At 34.0% G+C, this 23,989-nt stretch overlaps 3 protein-coding genes across 4 annotated transcripts; 2 read left to right on the plus strand and 1 right to left on the minus strand.

Annotated features, from left to right (window-relative positions):
- The first annotated feature begins 545 nt into the window (after positions 1–545).
- On the plus strand, positions 546–10,202 carry LOC110715440 (chaperone protein dnaJ 15-like). The gene is made up of 12 exons (XM_021894024.1): positions 546–797; positions 1,095–1,365; positions 2,294–2,417; positions 4,145–4,227; positions 4,312–4,423; positions 4,763–4,867; positions 4,964–5,014; positions 7,566–7,655; positions 7,749–7,857; positions 7,962–8,110; positions 8,421–8,474; positions 9,517–10,202. The coding sequence occupies exons 2-12, from the start codon at positions 1,238–1,240 to the stop codon at positions 9,748–9,750; spliced, it is 1,239 nt and encodes a 412-aa protein (XP_021749716.1). The 5' UTR covers positions 546–797; positions 1,095–1,237; the 3' UTR covers positions 9,751–10,202.
- A 1,536-nt stretch (positions 10,203–11,738) lies between these two features.
- On the plus strand, positions 11,739–12,461 carry LOC110715933 (uncharacterized mitochondrial protein AtMg00810-like). Its single transcript, XM_021894554.1, has one exon. It carries the CDS (start codon positions 11,739–11,741, stop codon positions 12,459–12,461), a length of 723 nt encoding a protein of 240 aa, XP_021750246.1.
- A 1,091-nt stretch (positions 12,462–13,552) lies between these two features.
- Positions 13,553–19,685, minus strand: LOC110715448. 2 transcript variants are annotated; one of them, XM_021894035.1, is made up of 4 exons: positions 19,526–19,685; positions 16,227–16,448; positions 16,042–16,143; positions 13,553–14,586 (listed from the first exon to the last, which is right to left on the minus strand). In XM_021894035.1, the coding sequence occupies exons 2-4, from the start codon at positions 16,402–16,404 to the stop codon at positions 13,868–13,870; spliced, it is 999 nt and encodes a 332-aa protein (XP_021749727.1). In that variant the 5' UTR covers positions 16,405–16,448; positions 19,526–19,685; the 3' UTR covers positions 13,553–13,867. The 2 variants fall into 2 exon arrangements, with proteins under 2 accessions (XP_021749727.1, XP_021749721.1); XM_021894029.1 differs by having other exon boundaries at positions 16,012–16,143; positions 19,526–19,680.
- Between the last annotated feature and the right edge of the window lie 4,304 nt (positions 19,686–23,989).

The raw sequence follows: 23,989 nt of genomic DNA on the forward strand, positions 1-23,989 counted from the left end.
CTAGAGATGATTTGTTTAAAACTAGAATTATAAATAAGTAGAACAAATCTTTTAATGACCTACTTTAAAAGAAAACTAAGCTAAAAATAAAATTTATCATTCCCAAACTTGATGTAACTGAATTTTGGTTATTTGGCTTGAAGATGACTTGATTAGAGCTTCACTAGGACCTAATAATGAACAGACCCAAATTAATCCAAACAAAACTTGACTATGTGTCAAATTAGTTCACCACAAAACCATTTCAAATCCAACCTAATTCAACAACTTACAAAGACCAAAACCATATTCGAAAATAAAAAAAAAAAAAAAAAAAAAAATCAAACTCCAACAAAATCTGACCATTTCAATTTAGAGTGAAAAATATTTTCAATCACTATAGTGATAACCTAAAACAACCTGATCAAAGTCAAACGAAACGTCAACTTAAATCAAATCTAAACAGGGCTCAACTCAAGCCAGACTCAATATATCTAATCGAAGTGAAAATAATTTCTCTCACTAAAGATTAAAGATATGCATGAAGGACCCACAACCCAAGTCAAATAATTGAATCATTTCAACAAAAACTTCATTCCCATTTCCCAAATTCCTAGAACAGCCCAAGGCCCAGTCATTTGAAAAATTTTCAATTCTACAAGTTTTTTCTTCTTTCTCTCTCTGCCAGCCAAACGCCCCAAAGCTCAAAATCAACAGAGAAACAAAGAGAGAGAAAAACAATCAAACAAACAAATTATTTTTCACAACCCAGAATTTTTATTACCAACAAAATTTCAATTCTCACGTCTTTTTCGCAGGTATTCTTCTTCTTCTCAATTTAGATCTCAACTTTTTTCTATACTTCCCATAATTAGAATTTGACTTTCCAGCTTCTCGTGTTGATTAATTTCATATAATTTTTTAATTTTATTTTATTTAATTAATCGTTGCAATTATTCCGAGGATTTTATGTGAATTGGGTGCGATCCAATGTTTCGAATTTCGCTTCACAATTGCAGAAATTTGTGTGTTTTTTTGTTACTTGCAATGATGCTTTGAATTTTCTCGAATTCGTATGTTTTCTTCAATGATTTAGTTGTGTATTTTGCCGACAGACATTTTCTTGGTGCAAGATTTGTGGCCTTTTTGGGGGGCTAATGAAGGGAATTTGACGTACTAAGTGAAGATACATCTGAAAAAAGAGGGGAAAGTGAGGAGGAGAGAGAAAAAGTGGTGTTGAGGAGTGTATTAGGGTAGAATGAGTTCGAAGAACGGTGGACCGTCGACCCCGGTTCTTCTTCGGAGAGATCCGTATGAGGTTTTGAGTGTCACTAAAGATTCTACTGATCAGGAAATTAAGACGGCGTACCGGAAACTTGCGCTCAAGTAAGTTTTGGTTTTTGAGCTTATTGTTGTGTTTCTTTCGTTTAATTGTTGTAATTTGTGCTGTAAATTGTAATTTTAGAGCTGTTTGTAATCTGAATTAATTCAATGTTGGGAATGATTCCAGCTTTCTGTTGCCATTTGATCAAGAAGAATTTAAATAGTTAGTAGTTATTAACAAGAAACTATGCAGAATTTAAGGTGGTGGTTACTGTTTAGATTGTTTTGGATCAAATTTAAGATTATTAGCTTGTTTAAGACTTTTTATGTTTATCAAATTTCGAATTCAATGAAAGGCCATTGTAGGTCTACTGTATTTTATGAGATGGAAGCTACTGTCATGTATGTACTAATTCTTCCGTTGAACATTGGCGGCTTTTTGCTACTTTCATCATGCATGAGCATTTGATTCAATGCGTAAGCAAGAAGGGCCATAGCAACCACAAAGTTCTTTCTTTATGAGCATTGAATAATTGCTTATTTATTCTAATTATATTTACGCAAGGTAATATTTCATTTCACGGTCCAATATTTTTCGGCAATATTTCTATCTACATTACCTTGGTGCTTTGAAGGAGGCTCCCTGCCAAGGCAAGATATGTGGTTTTCGATCTATGCTGCCCTCCCCTATGTCTAGTGCGGTTGTGTGAGGACCTTTGTGTTCTGGTTAAGTGGAGTGATTGCTTTCAATATACTCTTGAATTAAAACAAATGGTCATTGGCTAATATTGTTTAATTGATGTGGCATTCCAAATTAGTTGATAATGCAGCATAAGAAAGTAAATCTTTCAGCTTCTCTTGAATGGGCTTTGGGAGAAATTTATTGTATAGTGCTTTGGGAGATACCATTCCTTTTTTTGTTGAATATGAAACTAGTGATTAATTCAAGTTCCTACCTGGAAAGTAATGTACTTACTTTGGTAAAATATAGGTATCATCCTGACAAAAATGCCAATAATCCTGAAGCTGCTGAGCTTTTTAAGGAGGTTGCGTACTCTTATACAATATTGTCTGATCCTGAAAAGAGAAGGCAGTATGATGCTGCAGGATTTGAGGTTTGTAGCTCTCCTTTATTAGGACTTTATAATAATTTGTTTATCTACTTCGTAAAATGTAGTTTGTTATCCAATAAATGTTAGTTCCAATCATGATCTCTCTCTCAAGAACTTCGTTAATATTTTTTTGTCATGTACTCCTTTAATGCAGTACCCACATTATCTATAAGACAGCACATGCTTTAAAATATTTTTATCGATGGAATTTATATATGGTTCATTTAACCAAAACTTTAATTTATATAATTTTGGATACTCTAAATGCATTGCTTACATTTGTAAGAGAAAGTATGATAAAGTAAAAAAAAAAAAAAAAAAGAGTGTAAAAAGGTGGTTGAGTTTAAGAAAAGTTTAATAAAGTAATAGAGTGTGGAGCATGGTTCAAATTAAGGTAATGGTCGTGATTGCGGTATCTTAGTGTTGAAGATGATGCGGTTATTGTGAACCAAATCTTGATTGTTGCAACATGAATGTGGTTTAAGAGTCTTTTTTGGATTTTTACTTTGTATAATAATCAGCATTCAAGAACCAAGTAGTAGAATAGTAACAAAAATCTATTATAATCCTGAATATGTTAAAGATATATAGCCATTAGTAGAGTAATGAGTTGAGAAAAGTTGAATAATTGTCTTAAAAGGTAGGTATTGGAGTGCCAGCTCTACTGAGAGTCTGAGACCATAGATTATTGGTTGACTTGGCCTTAAACTTCATCTACTTTAAAGATCGTTACAATGGGGAAAATATCAGTATCGTAGATTTGAAAACCAATACAACTCGGCTGATATGATATGTCGTGGCCGAGTTTTTACATCATGTTGTGAGGAAATGTGAAATTATTGTGGGATAAGGGAAAAATGGTAAGAAGGGTATGTCTAAAATAGTACTTCCTCCGTTCCATTTTACCTTCTACATACCACTTTGGCACGCATTTTGAGGAAAAAGATTTGAGGGTGTAAATGAGCAAAATAATCAAAATAATTGAAACACAAGCAAGATGGAAATTATATGTTACTGGTGTCAAAGTTTTTTTTGATTAATTTGATCATTTACACCCACAATTGTCCTTCTCAAAATGCGTGCTTGCACTTATTTAAAGGAAAACGTTGTACTTATTAGAAAACGGAGAAATATATATGCCTCAACCACCGCCAACAAAATGCCCACACAGAAGCAATAATTTCAGGATGTTGGAAAGTCTAATACATCCCATCCACTTTTGTTTCAACAGAGTAAAGAAAACCAAGTTCCCAACATATCGGACAAACACTGTGCTTAGTTAAGGTCTCACTTTTTGTACTCTCCGTATCATATTGTGTGCATCATGGATTACGTGTTATGCCAAAGGTCTGTTTTTATTTATAATACACTCTCCCCACAAAGGAAGTTTATATCAAAGGAGATAGCACATAGTAAGTATGTTAAGGGGTGACTGGTGAGTCAAGGTTTGATGAGTGCTAATTTTGTGTATACTGTTGACTGGTGGCTTGATTATTGAGGCTTGGGGATATTGCCCTTCTTTTACAATCAAAGGCTGATAATTATTGTTACAGCATCCATAAAGAGCTATTCACATTTAGTTACAAAATTTCTATTTTCTTTGTGAATATCTGTGCATAAAACCTCATAAAACCAGGTATAGCATGTTCCTGAAGATTCTACTTTTAATTTTTATGCTTTTAAATTCTACCTGGGCGGGGTTATAGATATTTGCTGTAATAAAATATCAGGCTCTGGATGCTGAAGGCATGGATATGGAAATTGACTTATCAAACCTTGGGACTGTCAACACAGTGTTTGCTGCCTTATTCAGGTAAAAGATACTTAGAGTTTTGTTTTCTGGTCCAGTTAATTTTTCCTTTGTCGCCTAGCAATTTTCATACTTTGTTATTCTCAGTAAGCTGGGAGTTCCTATCAAGACAACCATATCTGCTAATGTTCTGGAAGAAGCATTAAATGGAACTGTGACTGTCCGACCCCTTCCTGTTGGAACATCAGTTCATGGAAAGGTGATTGCTTGATGAATGCTTTAATCTGTTTATTTCAACATGAAATACTCTATGCTGCTTTTAAGCTATGCTAGAGGTTTCAAGTAGTCCAAACTTACACAGCCTTATCCGTGTGATCGTAGATGGTTATTGCTATTGGATTATTGATTGAAAGGTCATAGACTAGCATGCTACTAACTCCTATAAATTAGATGTAGAAGTCAACTTAGATCTTTGATTTCATTCGATTTACCCAAAATAGATTCAATACAAACTAAATCCAATTTGGTAAAAGTATACTTGTGTAGTATTTCGTTTCTCTCAGGTGTAAATTCCTGATTTGGTTACATTTTCTTGCAGGTAGAGAAGCAGTGTGCGCACTTTTTTGGCGTGACAATAAGTGAGGAGCAAGCACAGGCGGGTATTGTAGTCCGTGTTACTTCGGCTGCCCAAAGCAAATTCAAGGTATAGTTGATGTCTATCATATGGTATATAATTGCAGTTGCAGAGAATCAAATTTGGTTTCATATCTTGTATCTCCACTCTGGTGTATTTTTTCAGCTTCTTTACTTTGAACAAGATGCAAATGGAGGATATGGACTAGCATTACAGGTATTTTGTTTCTCTTTCTATTACGTCGTTTATGATTACAAGATTTAATGACATGAACAACTGCTACTATTGATACGAATTTGGCAGTATTTGCACTTAGACACTATAAAAAATAGCAAAATGTTGTCAACTCTTTGCAGCCTCTAACACATATCAATGGAGTTTCAAAAAAAAAATTTGTATAGGGATGTGACTATATATATATATATATATATATATATATATATATATATATATATATATATATATATATATATATATATATATATTTTCATTATCACTATTATCTTTTCATCTGAACACGAATATGATAAAAATAATAATAAAATAAAATAAAATTAAAGAGCACAAGTGTTGACTGAAGGGGAAAGGAGAAGGTTTTTATTTTTTTTAGGCATCTTTTTGTGTAAGTATTATTTTGATTAAAGTAACTAGTGAAATTTTTACAAAAAATAATTATGAATAAAAATTTGTAGTATCGTAAACAACACAGGAGATAGTTGTTATGTATTTAATCAAATAAAATTGATCAGTCCCTATGTAACATATCACTAAAATACCTCTTGGAGAAATTAGGGCTAAGTGTAGCAAGATTCCATGAGAATATGAGATGATAAATGAAAATTATAAAAATTATATCATCAATATCTTTAAATATATTTTAGTTAATATTAGTAAAAGCTACTCCCTTTGTTTCTTATTATCAGTTACGTTTGGAATTTCTTTATGAGAGAAAAATGGACAAATCGTAACAAATTAAAATGAAGGAAGTAATATTTTGAAACTATAAATCGAGACAAATCTAACAAGATCACTCATAACTATGCTTTTCCTAATGTGTAAATCACCAAATATGGTTAAAGGAGTGTGTGTGAGTCCAATGTTGCGATCAGAAGAGAACGGAGGAAATATCATTTACGATTGTCTATAAGAACTTTCTAAAGGTAAGTGACTTTTCAATATCTCATTGTTTTAGAGAAACTGATTGCTAATTATTTTAAGGCCATATATGGGCACAATTGTCCGTCCTTTTGTGAACTTTGAGTTTAATTATACAATATTTTAATCCCCCCCAACGACCCAACATGCTTTCCATTTATTTTTGAATTGCTTTAATCACACACAAATTGTCAAATTGTCTCCTTTAACAACATATCACTTAATTCTTGACAAATAACTGTGATAGCAAATTCTTAAAATGTCATTGTTTCCGCAATTATAATACTAGTCTCCCCAATCAACTAAGCACTTGCCATAATTAGTTTTCCTTTCCAATTTCTCAGTAGAAACCTAATTGAACTTTATTGCAGCTTTCCCATTTACATATCTTGAAGCATCAAAATAAATCTTTTGAAATCTTATGTTGTGTGTGTGTGTGTGTGTTGGGGGGGGGGGGGTGGGGGCGGCCCTTATTCAAGCGAGTTGAGATCTAAGGCTTCTAAGCATAAACATGCAATAAGTTGATTCAGTGTATGCCTTACTAACTAGCCAACAAATTTTGTCAAACGAATTCCTTGCCGACTCATAAAATATCATATTAGCATTTTTATTTTAGGAGGGATTGTATTTGGTGTTTTTGATGATGAAGCAGTCTTTTCTTCTATTGTATGGATATCTTCCTTTGTCTTATTAGGATTGTATGTGGTGTTTTTGATGATGAAGCCAGTCTTTTCTTTTATTATATGGATGCTTTCCTTTGTCTTATTTCACAAACATTTCATTTTCTATTGCTATCATGATACAAAGTGCCATTTTATTATTAACTACTACCTTCGTTCCATGAATTGCTATCTACTTTCTGTTTTGGTCCATTTCATGAATTTCATACTCACTTGGCATCTTTCCTTTCTCGGTAAATCTTATATAATTTAGATTTTTTGGACCACACATTCTCTCTTATCCAAGTATTTCTTTTCCTTTTGAAATTTATTTAGCCCTCACTTTGACCTTATCTGTTTCTATCTTGGATTTTCGTACCGCTGTTAGTTGTTACTTGTAGCGTATGGGCTCTGACCTTATTTAGCTTTGTCCACACCTTTAGATTTATGAACTGGCAGTCCTAATACACTGTGTCTAAGGAGAGAGGGAAAACAGATGGATGATAAGAAGCTATGTTACTCAGAATTGGCTATTTGTATTGGATAGGAGATCTTGTCTAAGTGTCAGACTTAGCTGCTTTATGAAAGATTTTGGATGATTTTGGTCCGAAATGTGATAATAAATTGTTTACACACTTATTTTAGTGTCAAGTACCTAGCAGTCAACACGATATAAAATGAGGTGTCTGAATAGTACGGGCTGTTGGCCATGTGGTCCAAGTGATTGAAGTTCTTTTACGTTCTTTCAGAAAAGAATGCTGCATCTAGTTTAGACTATGGGTCTGATGTTTCTCTTTAGGGATCATGCAACTCTATGGTTCCTTATTAGGTTGTTTTGTTGCATATAGTTTCCAGTATCCATGCTATGCTCTTAGGAAAATCACCTTGCTGAATGGAATTGTTTCTTCTAATTTATTAACACAGATTCCAATAAATACATTTTTTTAATGCAGGAAGATAGTGAAAAGACAGGCAAGGTGACATCTGCTGGCATGTACTTCTTGCATTTTCAAGTTTATAGATTGGATTCAACTGTAAATGCGGTAAGAATTGGGAATGCAATTTCATTTCTGAAATTGAGCTATTGTTTTTCATAGCTGTAAGTGATTCTAATAATATAATATGTGGTTCTGCAGTTAGCAATGGCCAAGGATCCTGAAGCTGCTTTCTTTAAAAGGTTGGAGGGTCTTCAACCTTGTGAAGTCTCAGAATTGAAGCCAGGCACTCACATATTCGCTGTCTATGGTCAGAAATAACTCCATCAAGCTGTCTTGTTTGACTGATGTTCAACTTTTATATGGTTGCATTGAAATATTATGTGCTATAGCTAACCAATATTTATATTGTAGGTGATAACTTTTTCAAACCTGCATCTTACACAATAGAGGCACTTTGTGTAAAATCCTATGAGGAAACAACGGAGAAATTGATGGATATTGAGGCACAGATTTTGAGAAAAAGAAATGAACTCTGTCAATTTGAATCAGAGTACAGGAAGGTACTACTGCTTGTATTCTTAACAAATACTTCCTCCGTTCCCCCTAATGTTGCTACAATTACCATTTTAGGAAGTTTCACAGCAATATTACCATTTATGCATATGTTTTCTCTCTATCTCTCTCCTCATCACATGGGTCCCTATCTTTGTTTCTCTCTCTCTATCCTCATCTTAAATACCGTGTCATCCCCCTTGTTGCAATATTAGGGGAACGGAGAAAGTAATAATTTTATGCCCTTCGTTTCTGTAAAAATCTGTGTATTTGATACTTTTTTGTGCAATATTTATTTGTGACTTGTGTTAATGGCAGGCATTGGCTCGTTTTCAAGAAGTGACAAACAGATACAACCAAGAAAAACAATCTGTAAGTTTGATCATTATGTTTCATAGTTTTTAGTTAAGAGGTACGGAATATCAATTTATTTTGACTTGGGTATTTAGTTGGCTCCCCTAGTTGGATTTTAATCCGTGTAATGGGTATTTGAGCTGTGAGTCTAAAATCAATTTGTTTAAGGTCCATATATATAACTAACCCTTATTCACACTTACACCAAGATGAGCCCTTCAACCATCAACAAGGTCCAAATGTAAACCATAAAATGACTGATATCTAAAATTGTGCTCAAGTCTTGGTTACCCAAATGGCCAAATGTAACCCAATACAGTGATATAGTTATTAAATGTATTTATCAGTGTGGCCTTGGATCAACACATAGTCAAAGTTCAATATAGAGTTACAAAATTAGAGTCCAATATTTGACTATTTGATTCCAAGTCCAATTAAATTTCCAAAGTCCAATCTTTATTGGATTCAGTTGAAGTAGAACATGGGATTTTGTCAATAAAACTAGCACCAAAATTTAACTGTTGGGGTACGTAACTGTTACAGAACCAATGTTATTGTGGTTGATGTATCTTGTTTTGAGAAGTGTCAAATTGCTCATCTGTTTGTACCAGAACCTCATTCATCTTAGATGTATGATTGGAACCCTTTGCCTGGGAAGGCTGCCTATTGACTAGTGCAGACTGTATAGCATTACATTGAGTACCTCCGTACCTCTTTATAGTTCTCATTTTATTTATTTATTTGTTTTTTAAAAAGAGAAAATACACAAATACATTTAGGGCCATCTTCTCTCAAGACTCAGACCTGATCTGAAATACTAATTTTATTTGTATACAAAAAGATTAAAATCGACAGTTGAACTATTTATTTCTTGTGAGTTAGGCCCTGGTCCGCAAAAATGAGGCCTAATCATGGCGTCTTAAGTGCAGAAAAACTGAATTAATTCCTGGTTTACACCATGATGCCTGCATTACATCATGTCAAAACTTAATTTAGGTCTTCCAGCACTGGAACTTACCATATTATTATTTTATTCTTATGTCCTTGCTTTGCTATATAGGTTGATGAGCTACTAAAGCAACGAGACAGTATTCACTCTGCCTTCACTGTGGTCAAAACACTCAGTACTGGAAATGCTAGCAATTTGTCAAATGGGAGTACGAGTAAAACTTCTGCTGAAGAGGCCAGGGGCGAAAGCCCAGTGGAAGATGGAGGCTCTGATGGAAAAGACAAATCATCTCGGAAGAGGTGGTTCAATCTCAATTACAAGGGGTCTGATAAGAAGCTTGGGTGATTGCTTTGAACGGAGATGCATAAACCAATTCACTTTTGATTTTCTGATGGGATTTAGGCAATTGCTAGTACTTCCCTTTCAGTGATCACCTTGTATCCATAGCTTAATTTTTGCCCCCCAATGATTCCGATAATCTGATTATTTCACCCATGCTTTCAGCCCTAGAAGAACGGAGAGGGGAACATACAAAAAGGATAGAAGGATATTTTGTTTGATAAGTTGAGTTCTTTTTAAAATGTATTTTGTATGTGTTTGTTATTTATCGAGGAAGAGATTGATATTTTATGGTCTGTTGTAGATATTTTTAAAATGAGTGAATTTTTTGTTGTAAGTATAAACTCTTCATTATTGATTTACCGACGATTTTGTTCTAGCAATATGCTTGTATACATTACGAGCAATATGCGGGAAGCGTTTGTTCAGTGCAAATTTACTGTAGCATTATTTCAGCATATGCTTATTGTCATTTGATATTTCGATGATGCAAACAATTGAACTACTATAACCAATAGATACATTTATGAATGTTAAGTACCTTGTTTGGGAAAGTTACAACGGGACTGCAAACCTGTGATTGTCATGTTTTTTCACCCCTGGTACAATGTGAAGCTGGAAGAAACTCTTACGATTTGAGTGTAATGTATAGAGATTAGAGACCAAAGGGAAGCTGTTAGCAGTTTCTAGATAAAATGTCCAGAAACTTCTAGAGCAAATCAACCAATAAACGTGTAATTGTCCTATGAAATACTCGTATTAGAGACAAGATATTGAGTTGGTAGGGGATGCAAGAATGCGAGGTTATGTCTAGCTTATTAGGGATTTGTGTAATAATTCAGGGAGGAGATTGAAGAATGGAAAAGGCATTGAGAAGTGTAACATGATCTTTCCACCACTATTCCAATTTTCCCAAAATATTTTGCCTTTTCTATATTATGTTTTGTGTCACGACTCGGATTGAAGGGAAGGTTTGAGGCATTACAAGTGGTATTAAAGCAGACAATCCCAAAGGCACCTCCATCAACGATGTAGTGCTTGGATGCTTAATAAGAAAGGTTAGCAAAGTTTGCAAGGATGAAGAATGAGATGGTGGCTATGGTTGTTGAAATAGCAATAATCGTCATGCATGAGTCGTTGTTTGCCTAATTGAAGGAGATTAATGAGTAGATGACAAAGCGAAGCCTAGAATAAACAAATTAGGTAGTGAAATACTAAAGTCTCTCCATTTTCCTAGATTACTCCATCCGTTTTGAAATAAGTGTCACACTTTTACTATCGCTGCCATTCATAATCCACCAGACCAATGTTAGTGATTTACATATACATAAGAAAAAATACAATATCTAATATGGGTACTTATTAGAATCATCTCCGATAGATTATGCATATAATCTATTAATGTAAATTATATTTTTATATATTACCGGCAACTATTCGGGTGGTTCTTAGCGTTGCTTTGTCCAATTCTTGGCCTATTCATCAATTAGATGTGAAGAATGCTTTCTTACATGGCAACTTGAATGATATAGTGTACAAGTATCAACCTTTGGGGTTCAAGGATCCGGCTCGACCTGATCATGTTTGTCTTTTGCGAAAGTCTCTATATGGTCTGAAACAGGCACCCAGGGCTTGGTATCAACGATTTTCAGATTTTGTGGCTACTATTGGTTTTGTTCACAGCAAGTCTGATAACTCATTGTTCATTTTTCACCATCTTCGGGGTGATAGTGCTTATCTTCTTCTTTATGTTGATGATATTGTGATTACAACATCTTCGGGATCTCTCTGACGACATGTTATCTCGCAACTTAGCTCTGAATTTGCAATGAAAGATTTGGGGAAATTGAGCTATTTTTTGGGTATTGCTGTTACTCGGGATAAAAATAGTTTATTTTTGTCTCAAAAGAAGTGTGCACAGGAATTTTGGAAAAAGCGGGAATGGCAAACTGCAAACCTTCCAGTCCACTACTCCCGTTGACTCCAAAGGCTAAATGAGCACTCAGACGGGTGCTTTATATTATGATCCTACTTCTTATAGACGCCTCTGTGGCGCTTTGTTGTACATAACTTTCACTCAACCAGATCTCTTTTATGCCGTACAACAAGTTTGTCTATTTATGCACGCTCCTCGAGTTGAGCACATGAATGCGTTGAAACGCATACTCCGACACATTCAAGGTACGACAGATTTTGGTTTGCATTTGTACAAGTCATCCGTCTCTTCTATTCTTTCTTATACGGATGCAGATTGGGGAGGGTGTCCCGACACTCGACGATCCACATCAGGGTATTGTGTTTTGCTTGGTGATAACTTGATCTCTTGGTCCTCGAAACGGCAATCCACTTTGTCTAAGTCTAGTGCTGAAGTAGAGTACAAAGGGGTAGCTAATGTTATTTCCGAATCTTGTTGGGTTCGAAATTTGTTGCTTGAGCTTCGCTGTCCAATTTCAAAAGCAACATTGGTTTATTGTGATAATGTTAGTGCCATATATATCTTGAGTAATCCAGTTCAACATCAGCGCACTAAATATATTGAGATGGACATACACTTTGTTTGTGAAAAAGTTCAATGGGGCGAAGTTCGTGTCCTTCATGTGCCTTCCCGATACCAGATTGCAGATATCTTCACTAAAGGTCTGCCTAAGGTTCTATTTGATGATTTATGGGACAGTTTCAGCGTTCGACAACCTCTCGTTTCGACTGCAGGGGTGTGATACATTATGCATATATAATCTTTTTTGTGTATTATTTTGTGTATATTTTCCTAGTTTAACCTAGCTTAACCTAGTGTACTCTTTGTATATATATTGTCATTCAATCAATGAGAAAGGCACGACAAATATTCTCATATTCTCTCAATCTCAATGTATAGTTTTTTAATATCAAATTTTTGTAAATTATACTATTAATAATTAAAGATATTATTGGTAAAATTATGCATGGGCATATGTGCCAAGTCAAAGTGGTGTATATATTTTAAAACCGAGGGAGTATGTGTTCTCTACGACAAAGCTCTTGGCACCCTTCCATCGCTCAGCTGTAAGTAGGGTTGTTCACGGTGCGGTTTGTATTTTTTTTTTTCAAACCGCACTTATAACCACACTAAACCGCACCGCAAAATGCGGTTTGGTGCGGTGCGGTTTGCGATTTAACCACAATTTTGTAAAATTACAATTAGTTTTTTAAAAAATAAACTTTTATTTTATTTTGTAATTATTATTTTATAATTCAAATATTAAACTCTTTTTAAAAATTTAATTAGCTAACAGTCAAAGATTACATCATATTTTTTAGCTTTTATATAATTTTTAATAAAAATATAGTATAAAAATGGTAATGGTTTGCGGTTTGACTGTCTAAACCGCACGGTTTGGTCTAAAAATTTTAGGAAACCGCACCAAACTGCGATTTGGTCATTTTCGAAAATTGCATCGTAATTTTCATTGCGGTTTGGTGCGGTTTAGACCGCACTCTGAATAGCCCTAGCTGCAAGAAGACATCAAATGACCCAACAAAATCCAAGAACAACGGAAAATAAATTGTTACATCATTTTGAGACTGGTTGAAGATGGAAAGGATTGTCAATTAACAATTTAGTTATGCTTTTTACGCAGCAATTTTTCTGTTATCATTTGCAATTACTAAAGTGAGTACTTTTAATGATAGTATTTGACAAATTTGCTCTTAATGCCCTATATGTCAAATCAGAATTTTAGTATTCTCTAACTCGTCAAATAGAATTTCCTCGGAAAAATTATGAACACCACTCTTGCCAAGTTACACAATTTTCCAAACTCACACATCGTTATCCACATATAATCCACAGGATTATATTCAGAGTTTCCTTCTGTTGTGGCAACTCGTCAAATAGAATTTCCTCGGAAAATTTATGAACACCACTCTTGCCAAGTTACAGCATGGTTCAAAATAAATAAAAAAATTACCTGACAACTTTCACTAGCGCGTGCAAGATATATATACAGCCCAAAGCCTTAGCACACGAACGAATTTGGGAAAGAGGAGCAAAAGTTCCTCTAACACTATAATCCTAAATTCCTCGCTAAATAAAAAGAAATGAGAAAGGGGGGTTGCAGGGGCAGTAGAAAGAAAAAGGATTCTTCTACAATATATGTGGAAGCTGAGAATCTAATCTCTGTTGCAGTTCCTTAATTTTGGAAGAGAGCTCATCCTTCTGCTCCTTGTACCCTTCTAGTAGATACTCTTTCCCTTCAATTATTTTTTTCAACCCTCTGATTTCTTTTTTCAGCATTTGAATTCTTTCATCATCTCCACTTTTCTCAGGGAACCCAAAATTGGCATCTCCATTAAGATATCCATTGGCATGACCATTTCTTTTCTCTGCCGGTGAAGTTGTGGCAGAAAGCTTTTCGTTAGGGTCCCCATGTGCCAAGCAATGATCTGCAATAGCTTTCCTCAGTCGTTGGATCTCTCTCTCGGAATCAAAGAGTTCCTTGTTTGTCGCATCAAGTTGTGACTGTAAGTTCTCAGAATGAGACATCTGAGCATTAAGGGCATTCTGTAGTTCAGCAATCTGATCCTGCATCTCCACTATCAAATCATCTCTTCGCTTCAACTGCTGCCTGAGTTTCTGTATTACATCCCGCTTGCTAAACATGTCAGAGCCAGATTCAGAGACACACGGTGAGTCAGAATTACTTGAATGTTGAAACGGTTTTGGAGGTGGGTCACCACGCTCTGGAGATGATACCCAAACCATGCTGTATTCGGGTGTCGGAACAGTCACTAAAGGTAGTGACACCTCAGGTTCTGTCATAATAGGGCCGTTTGAAGAGCTCTTAACCTCTGTTATGCGTTCTCCTACATCAATAACCCAAATGAAATTTTTATAATAAACTAAGTAGTCCCTTCATTTAATCTAATCACATGCAATGATAAATAATGCTCCTTTGTTTCATATTCTTTCTCTCTACAACTATGGCTTTGTTTTATATTCTCTCTCTACGACTATGGCTTTGCCACTTATCAAATACTTCTACTCCCCCTCTGTCCCAAATTACTTGCCCCATATCCTTTAGCACAAGATTTTATGTAAGTGAAAAAGTAGAGAGAAAAAAAATGGGTGGTTGAGGCATGGGACTTAACTCAAGAAAGATCTTAGGGACTTAAAATTTCTTAGAGAGGAAATGGTGCAAGTGAATTGGGACATCCAAAAAGGGAAAATGGGGCAGCTAAATTGGGACAGAAGAAGTAATAATCTTTGTAGAGTCAAATAAGATCTAAAAGTAGCAATATTATGAAAATAGATGGTACAGAAAATAAAAATAAAAAATAAATAAATAAAAAAAGGTGATGGGTTCACAAAAGAAGCAAATTAAAATGGAGATAAGAACTGAACCATATCCATGTACAATCAGTTAGATATATATGGTGCTTTTAGAGATTTGTATTGCCTTATAAAGTTATAAGTAACATGTCTTTTCCTATCATGTAATACGTATTCAGGATCATGTAATATCAACTCACAGCAATCCAAAAACAGCAAAATTACTATTTGTACTTGGGCAGTTGAGGGTTCAAATAGAGAATACTCATCCCTGCTCCAAAAATTTAAAGTCAGTTAATATCTGGCTCTAGTTTTGAGTCAAGTATTGTCAGGTCCACAAGTAATGCATCATATGCTCGACTTGTCTATCATTTGTCATTGACACCCATAACAGTTACTGAAAATTATGATGCCTCTCTTCTCTAATCTGAACTAACAGAATGGAGCTATACACAAATGATGCAACTTTGATTGTTAAAGTTGATTCACTATATCTCTTTTAAGGTTACATAGACCTCATCAAGGTGAAACAAAACTCAATATTGATTATTAATGTAGTCATTGATTGAGGTTCTATACACCATTGCCAAGGTTGACCTCTTTTAGCAACCCAAACCAGCTCTTGCATCCATCCTTTCTATTGCAAATTTGTAATTGAAGCACTAGTATATGACCACTATGCAAAGTAAAACTTTCTTTTGGTTAAAGAACTTTAAGTGATTGTCACATAACTTATATTATTCTATACCATGTATTCTAAAACTTTTGCAACCTTTGAAAATTTCTCAGACCATCAATGTGAAAAATGCAAGACATGTTTAGAATTGACTGTCATTTGAAAGTTAAAAGAAAAAAGGGAAACATTTACTCCATACAAACTTGCAGCATCTTCAAAACGTCCATCTACCACTAAGACATTGAAAACAACAATACCTAGATCATAAATTTTTTGCACCTACCAAAGGTAGTAATCTTGTGGTAATTGCTACCTGAAGCACAATTATAGCAGTTATTCTCATCCAATCCATAAGAATGCAAGCTTGAATTTGAGCGACAATTTCCCAACCTCCGTCCTGCAGTTCTCTCATTACCTAAAATGTTAGCATCAAAGTGAGCTACGGAATAGGACGACAAAAAAAAAAAAAGCATAAAACCTTTTTCCAGAAGTCCAAACCTTTCAAGATAGAATTATCTTGATGTTTAGAATCAAGTGCCTGTTTCAATTTGAATCCAAGACGTACAGATAATGTACTTAATAAGGCACCACCTACAACAAGCACCCAATTTGGTCCCTCTCCTTGAACATTCTTTGGCCTCTGAGTCCTAGCTTCACTACTGACTCTTGATTTCATTCTTAAAGCAGAAGTTTGAAAAATAAACCATAAAGGGAAATTACCTAAAACAGAATATTCCGAAAAAATAAAAGTTAGTGTGCCAGTAAAAAGTAAAGGAATAAAGTGCATAAATTTCACATTTTACAAATAACATTCCCAGGGAAGGAAAACAAGCAAGCAGAAGCCATTGCAGAAGGGACTTCTGTTCAGAAGACACTAAGGATCACTAAATCACACACAACTAAGGAAGATGCCAAGCAAGAATGAAAATTATTTTAACTATGTGGCACCAGCTGTTGGCAAACCTACATGCCAAAATAACAATTACTACACTTCCTGAAAGGCAGAGAGCATTTCTCAGACATAGTTGGATGATATTGAATTGTATTCGGTTATAAGTCATCCAAATACAATCAACAAGCTTCCCATGATTCCAAAATTTATTCAGCTTTCTAATTTCAACTCTTTCAAAGAAGTTTCAACATAGACGCTTATTCTAGTGATCCTATAATCTGGAAGAGGTAAAAAAAATACAGGAATCAGAAACAGCCATCTTAGGAATAATACATTACTACAAGCATTCGAGAGGCCTGAAAAAGAAGGTATACATGTCAGCATGTGGAGACGTATGCATATACAATAATTCACATGCACACTTGTGCAAAGCAGAGCTATTGTGTATGGATACCTAGGAGTTTTTAGAATATTCTGAATTTGACCAAGAAACTTGACAGGAAAATTCTCATCTAATAGCTGTCTTTTGAAAACATCCTGAACTTAGCATTTTCCCACTAATAATCCCAATTATTAAAGAAATATATTAGTATACCAGACTTGCATGACATACTATATGGTAGTTTCTGTCTTTTTTTTTTTTTTTTTTTTTTTTTTTTGTTTCTCTAAACTCAAAAAAGAACTTAGCTTCCCTTTCATTTCCTCACCAACTCCCCTTTCTGATTCACCTTACCTCCACTAAGCTCGTCATCCCTCTCTCTTCTAATCCATGAAAATCCTTTATTCTCTTTATTTATCTCTTCCAGTTTTCACCTTCGGTACCACATGCCTCTTTGTCTTGTGTCCATGATTTCTCAATCAACCCACCTTATAGAGTTAAGCAGAACACACCTTTAGTGATTTTTCCAGCTTGAATTAAACTTGCCTTCTATATTTATCAACCAACTCAACAAAAAGCAATACTTTCCTAAGATATCTAATACCTTCTTTATAATTGACTGCATTTCTCAAATTTCAATATTTAACAAAACCCAATAGGTTAAATGGTCTAAATTATACTACAGGATTTAATCTGATTATGTATAAGAAACGATTGCTCAATAACTTGCATATTTAAAAATGAGCCCCATTGCTGTAGCATATAATATTTAAGGCAATGGAAGGGGATAAAAAGGGGGGGGGGGGGAGAGATGAGTGAGGAAGAGTTTGACGTGGAAAGAAACAGTGCGTTGCACAGGAGGAAGATATATTATCGAAGAGTTAGGATTGTTCTCAGATTTATATATGAAGTATATTGGGATATTTTTTATAAAACAGGAATTAGTGAGGAATCGTCTTATCCTATATGTCTGATACTTGAAATTCCCAAACTCAATATTAATTCAGTTGTTTGCCAAACATTAGCGGTATAACTCAATTTTCTTACACTAGACTCACATGTGCTAAAATATCTCTCTTTCTTTGTCTCTCGCAGCTGATCTAAGCCCTTCATGATTTATTTACCATTTAGAGAGGGAGCAACTCAGTCAATACAGAGCTTCACAGGCTGAAGCCAAGACTCTCAAACAATTCTACAGAGATACCCATAAATGATGTGAATCTTACAGAGCTCACTCTAGTATGGCAGAAAAATGCAAGCCTTTTCATATTTATTTCAGTGGCAACTCGATCTTCAAAATAAAGTATTTCTAGAACTTCCTACAGAAAAAGATGATTATTGACTAACAACAACTCTTTGCACTAATTTAATCTCAATCAGCCAAACCTTTTGAGGGGAAATAATTGTTCATTCACTAAAAATAAATCTCAATGTTGCAGAAACAAAATATGCTAAACCCTGAGGGAGTGTTTGGTTGGGTGTAAACTATTTTCCAAGAATATGATAGTAGAAAGCGCTCCAATGTCCAGAAACACCAGTAGAAATAAGATGAAAAAGGCAAGCCAAGTCAAGTGGTGAAATTATTCCTAATTCAAAATTTTCTTCCAAATCCTACTTTTCTCCTTCTAGATACATCTGTGAAGGGCAATAATACACTTCAGTAGGTTGTTATGATTATCTTAAAACAAGTACAAAAACCGTGAGCAATTTAGGACAGAAGGAGGATGCAAATGGCATGCAACTTCCTAAGTGGTAACCGGCATCACCTTTGATTCAATACTAAAGAACATGAGACTCTCCGGGACATACTTTTAATCCTTTCCATCCTCCTTTTCCTCTATTGGTTTAACAACGATGAACTATAAGCAAAAACAAATGTAGCTAACCTTGCCACGCCAAACAAGGAAAACCAATTCATTGGAGGATATCAAGCGGTTAGATATCTTCAAAACAACAGAATGACTGCTAGGAAAAATCGATATGGAACAGATGGTAAGCCTGAAATGTCAAATTCTAAAAAATTCGTTACGTCAAAAACAGTCATGGAAAAACAACATGACTTGCCGTAAATTCTTAAGGATAATGAATACGATACTTGTATTACACAACGATCCTCTAAAGTCTAAACTAATAAGCAAGCCGGTCCCCGAGCCAGGGAAGGAGCGACGGCCGCCCTGGGCCAAGAAAGAAATGGTCCATTTTCATGGTTCCTTCCTACAATAAAGGATAATAAACAACAACTTGAAACACATTATCAACCAAATTTGACTCAATTATCAAATTAGGCTCCAAAAATCACATCAGATTTATCTCACTTAAGAATATCGACGTAAATTGCACATTGAAAACCTCTAGAAACAAAATCGATCGTAAATTGCAAAAAACTTGAGTAATTATAACAAAAGTTCAACAATTCACCTCAGAAGAACCCTAAATTGATTATACTAGCAATGAAATCAACGATGAATCTTAGATTAAGAAATTGATAATCGATGCTTTGAAAAAGAAGAAATAAAACATTTTTACCTGAAAAGCTGCTTCAATGGAGGAGAGAGAGATAGAGAGTGAAAGCGAGGTGCAGTGTAAAAGTGAGAAGCTCTAAATGAGGAAAAATAATTAGAACGTAGGAGCAAGATTAAATGAGTAAATAACACAAATGTAGGGAGTAGAGCTGTAGAGGTGAACAAAAAAATTATACTGTAATAATATAATTTGTACTCGTATTAATTTTCAACTAGTGAGAAGCCCGGTCGTTGCCTCAATTTGCTACTGTTGTATATGTGCAATCGATAAATCCCTACCCATTAAAAAGAGGATACTTGGGTCAACATGAAAGGAATAGTCACACGAGTCTATAGTCAATAACTTTACTGTTCACAAGATTTGCAAAATTTGGAGAGTTTGAGTTACCTGCATTTGAGTGTCATTACATTTAAATTTGGTGATTGGGCAAATTGTTGTTGAGTCATCAAGTGTCTTTTCTCCTTGTAGGTCCTACCACAGCAGATTGTTAGTTTCGTTTAGTCACGACTTGCATTATTGAACATGGTGATTAAGTTGGGAGGGATTCTGCTTTACTAATTACGTTTAATTCAGGCGTTTATGTAGAAATTAGCTTTATTTATTTCAGTAATAGTTAATTTGATTGGGTTAATTTTTTTGTAGGCAATTTGGGTTATCATTACTAATTATGCTTTATTCAGGAGTTTACGTAGAGGTTATCTTTAGTTATTTTAGTAATCAGTAATTTGATTGGTTTTATTTTGTTGTTTGCAGTTTTTGTTATTCACGTGTTGCATTCTTCAACTAATTGGGATTATTGGGAGTTAAACTTATGGTGAATGGGTTGGTTATGTCATGTGTACAATGGTGAGTAATTTAATTAGATATGTTTTACGCAGGAGTTTATGCAGAGATTAATTTCAGTAATTTTAAATTTGATTAGAAACATGAAATCTGGTTTATATTTTATTAAATGCGTTTAGGTAAATTTAAGTAAGAATAAGAACTTAGGAGCCATAAGATAGTTATGCTTGTATTGTAGTTATAATTTAGTTTGGTTATGGGCTGATTATTATGAAAGTCATTAGTGTTTTGTATATGGGAGTTGTTATTGGTGCATGTGTATGAAATTATAGTCTATGGTGATAAGTACAAATTTAGGGTGGCTCACTCATGGTAGGATGGCTTGCCCATAGTGTGATCTCCCCTTGTTTGTTGCACTCTTGTTTTGCTTAAAAGTACGATTTTGTACAAATTTTATGCATTTAATTTTATTGAGTTTTCCAGATCATACCCTTCCCTTTTGCTTATATATATAGCCCAGTTTGATTGAGGATCTGTGTATTGTGCTTTGTTCATTTTGTTAGTATCTGTAGGTATGGTTCTATAAAAATCTTTTGCATTATGCAATTTAAAAATAAAAATTTTTGGAATTATTCTGCTGGGTTCTTATGCTTGATTATGTTTTCTTTTATGGTGATAATACTGAGCATTGGTTTCAGCTTTGGCTATCTATATTAAACAACATTTACTCTAAGAAGATGGACATAATTACTGAACTTAAATTAGGTTGGACTTCTTGATGTTGAACAAAATTCAGTGACTGTAGAAACTGGACATTAGTGTGAGATTGTATTTTAGGAGTAATGTACTCCATTGAAATGATGATAAGCATTGATTATTATTTTTCATTTAGATTTTAAAAAATGTTTTAAGGCTCATGTGCTGATTGTCTATTTGGCATTGGTAATTTGGTGAGTTTTGGTTTAAGATAAAGGTTAGGATTTTGTATGTCTGGATGTATGGTTAAGAAAATAATGAATTATGACTTACTAACCACTTCATAGGAAATGAGGGAGTGCTTGAGGCTAAATTGGTGTCTTTCTTTTAAGAAATCACTATTTATAGAGATTATTTTGTTCAAGTTTAGATTAGTGTTAGTTTATTGTTCTGTTATGTGTTTGCTATTGAGTTGTGGCTTTGATTATAGAGTCTGAAATGGTGTTCCTGTTGTTTATGGACAAGGATTAAATGCTAATAGATATTGATGTTATGGCAAGGGAGGATAGGTGTTTCATTCATGTGTTTACTTCAAGGTTTAAAGAGGATTTCTTATTTAATTAAGTATTTTAAAGAAGGGTGATTAGTGTTTTTGTGTTAAGAGATTGTATCTGTGTGCTTAGATTGGTCTGCTTTGGTTATTGTTCTATTTTTCATTTTAGACAAGAAGATGACAGTTGATCTTGATTGTGAGAAGGGGAGATACAAGTGAGAATTGTGTGATTATTGATTATTGATTATTGTGGTATAGAGCTTATATATTGAGGAATATTGATTATTGATTACTATAGAGCTAAAATTGGTATATGTGTGTTTATTGATTATTATAGAGCTAAAATTGGTATATGTGTGTTTGGTTTCTAAAAATTACTGAAATTTCTACAAAATAATTATACAAAATTATTGATTATTATCTATTTTTACATTTAACCACTGAAATTTCTTCCAAAGGTAATTTATTCCGAAAATAAACATCAGCTGTTATTGATTATTGATTATTAATTATTGATTATTACTACAAGTGAGATTGCGTGATTATTGATTAGTATAGAGCTAAAATTGGTATATGTGTGTTTGGTTTTTGTTGTAGTAATCAGGATTTATTTTGGTTTACTGTTTTTTTTTTTTTTTTTTTTTTTTTTTACCCTATATTCTAATTTTGGTTTTTATCTTTTTTGTGTGCCGGTGTGGAATTTAGAACAGCTCTTGTGCATTTACCTTTGGAGTACAAGTGCAGCTGAGTAAGGGTGGTTTGTCGGACTTTGCACTTAATTTGTTGGTATGATTTGCTATATAAAGATTAATTGCTTTGTCATGATTATTGTCGTATACTGCTTATCCTGGTTTCATGTGTTGTTTTTGTATATTTTTTTAATTTTGTTCTGTGCTAAGTTAGAACTGTTATAGTATACTGATATTGTGGATCAAGTATGTTTATTGAAAGTGTATATTAATAGTTTTGCTGTTTTTGTTTCTCTATATTTTGTTTAAGCTGTTATAGTATATTGATAGAGTGGATTGAGTATAATTATTAAAAGTCTATATGGTAGTAGTAATGGTGATTGGAAGGTTTAAAAGTCTTTGTAGATATGTTGGTGGCTGGAAGCATTGAGGGGGTTAGTGTAGGTAGACTTTGCCACTGTACTTAGTAGGCTGTGTAAAATTAAATTTGGCTTATTGCATTATACAGGTATGGCGACTGTGGCTCCCACGATTGGAGTTCCATTTCAACCGTTACTAGAACAGATTGTTGACTGTGTTGGGCTTGAAAAAACCAGTTTATGTAATTGATGATTTCTCTGTTAACAAGGTTTTTGTTAAGATTAGGCTCAGGATTGGTCAGCAGACCTGTGTTTATAGTGGTGGAGAGGTTGGTAGCTTGAAAAAATCATCTGAAAAGGCTGCAAAAAAGGCAATTCACGGCCTGATGGATTTATATGATGTGGCTGTTGATGATTTTACTATTGATCGAATCCGAACATACAAGAGATGTGCTACTTTTTTTAGGATGAAAGGGCGCCAACTACGGATTGAAAATGGATATGGGACTGCACGTGGCAATGCGGATGGCCCTGACCTTGGATCTCACTTGCCTGTGTACACTATTGCGCTGGATTATAAAGCATACTTAAAGATCTTGTTGATGCGCAATGGTGCTGTTATGACCTCAATTGCGACTATTCAGTTCAGTGATCAGCAATATTTTGCATGGACTATAGTAACTTTTCCTCCGAGTAAAAAAATAAGGATTATAAAAATTATAAAACATGTGCTACAAAATACAAATAACACAATAAGATTGCGCATTAGATTTTGTTAAAACAGAAACAAAATCAAAGCATAAAACCTAAAAAACAAAACAAATGAAGTCAAATAAATCACATCAGAATAACAAAAATAAAGTATAAACATGGAAAACAAGAAAAACAAGTAAAATGATCAACAAACAGGGAAAAAAAACATTAAATAAGCAGAATAAAAAAAACCTAGGGTTTCAAAATTGAAATTAAAAAACAAAATAGAAGCGATAAAACATCTGAATTGAAACTAAAAAAATAATGAAAACCTAGGGTTTAAAAATTGAAATTCAAAAACAAGTATATAATTTAACAAATTACAAAAAAGAATTGAAAACAAATTACAAAATGCACAATGACAAAAAAAAATACAAAAGAAATCGAAAACAAGCATAAGTTCATAAAAACTGCAAAAATAGGTTGCGAAATTACTTGAATTGTCACCATTTTTGTTCGAAGATGAGCCTTTGGTACTCTTGCCGTAAACGATTCTTAGTTTTCCCATTGAAGAACGAAGTAGATTAATGGAGGAAAATGAAGGAAAGAGAATTTCAAAAAAGAAAGAGAATTAAACAAAGAAAATCAATGAAGAAAGAGAAATTGAGAGAGATGAAATGAAGAGACAAAGTTG

Source organism: Chenopodium quinoa, unplaced genomic scaffold (assembly GCF_001683475.1).
Source record: "Chenopodium quinoa cultivar QQ74 unplaced genomic scaffold, ASM168347v1, whole genome shotgun sequence".
NCBI classification, from domain to species: Eukaryota; Viridiplantae; Streptophyta; class Magnoliopsida; order Caryophyllales; family Amaranthaceae; genus Chenopodium; species Chenopodium quinoa.